The sequence below is a fragment of the Myotis brandtii genome, unplaced genomic scaffold (genome assembly GCF_000412655.1).
Source record: "Myotis brandtii unplaced genomic scaffold, ASM41265v1 scaffold786, whole genome shotgun sequence".
In the NCBI taxonomy this organism is placed as follows: domain Eukaryota; kingdom Metazoa; phylum Chordata; class Mammalia; order Chiroptera; family Vespertilionidae; genus Myotis; species Myotis brandtii.
The window spans coordinates 253,539-254,651 of record NW_005371157.1 but is presented as its reverse complement, the minus strand read 5'-3'; the positions used below and the strand labels follow the sequence as shown (position 1 = coordinate 254,651).

At 68.9% G+C, this 1,113-nt stretch overlaps 1 protein-coding gene across 1 annotated transcript in view; it reads right to left on the bottom strand.

Moving 5' to 3' along the window:
* IQCE (IQ motif containing E) overlaps positions 1–1,113 on the bottom strand; it is a gene marked incomplete at its 5' end in the record, with an annotated part of 26,311 nt that overhangs the window by 11,999 nt on the left and 13,199 nt on the right. The window contains 2 exon segments of the mRNA XM_014530979.1: positions 9–70; positions 850–1,004. Coding sequence (XP_014386465.1) covers positions 9–70; positions 850–1,004 — 217 coding nt within the window.

Sequence of the window (1,113 nt, the reverse complement as noted above, 5' to 3'; positions counted from 1 at the left end):
TGCCAGGCCCTCACCTGCTCCAGCTCCGCGATCCGCCGCAGCAGCCGGGGCTTGCTCCACTCCACGCACCCTGTAAAGGCACAGTGTGAGCCACCGTCTTCAGTGGCCCGATGGCCGGCAGCCACCCCGCCCCTCGCCTGGCACCACCCTGGGCCCCCGTGAGGTGGGCGGGTTCCTGCTCCAAAGAGCTTCTTCGCAGGGGGGTCTGCCCCTCCCACTGTGGAGTCCCCGGTACCCGTCTCCTGGCCTCAGGTGACCCTCAGTCCCGAGTCTGCCCTGTCAGGCTCTGGCCCACTGGTCTATGGGCACGGCTCTTCAAGGCCATGGTCCTCACTGTGCCAGCCCCACAGCCGTCCCCATCTGCAGCCTCTGGACCCGCCCCCGCACCCTGCACCTGCTCCAGGCCACCACTCGCTCCTGGCCCCTTCTCTGCTCACTCACAGGTGCTGTGATGTTGCCCGGCCACCTGCCCCCTGATGGCCACCAGGCCTCGGTCTGTCAAGGCCTAGACCCTGACCTCACTGACCCCCTCCCCAAATCTGCTCCTCTCTGCACTGCGCACAGCCCGGCCCAGGGCACCAGCAGCCCCTGTGAGGACACTGCAGGCCCTGCCCCTGGCCCTCATCTGCCTGCCCCACACCGACCTGCCAGCTGCTCCCTCCCTTGCACCATGTCACCACGAGGGCGTCTGCCTGCTTCCGTTTACTACTGTCTCCAGCCCCCAGGCCCGAGCTGGGCACACTGCAGGCGCTCACTAAGTTCCGGCACATTCCGCATGGTCTGCCCGTGGCGGTGTCTGCCCTGTGGGCCTCGCGGTGGGGGGAGGGCCCGGGAGGCTGCGGGAGGTACCCTTGGTCCGGGCGACGGTGGGCGAGCTGCTGAGCACGCGGTCCAGGTCCTCCTTGAGGCTCTGGTTCTCCTCGGTGAGCGCTCAGGCTCCGAGAACCGCCATCCCGCAGGACATGAACTCTGACCCCGTCAGCAAGCTGCCCGCCCGCACAGGGCTCCGTCCCTGCGTCAGGCATCGAGGGGGAGGCCCAGCCGCAGACACCGGGGCATAAGCACCCCTAGTCCCAGAGCCTAGAGCAGTCGCCCCCCGCCTGCCCGCCCGCA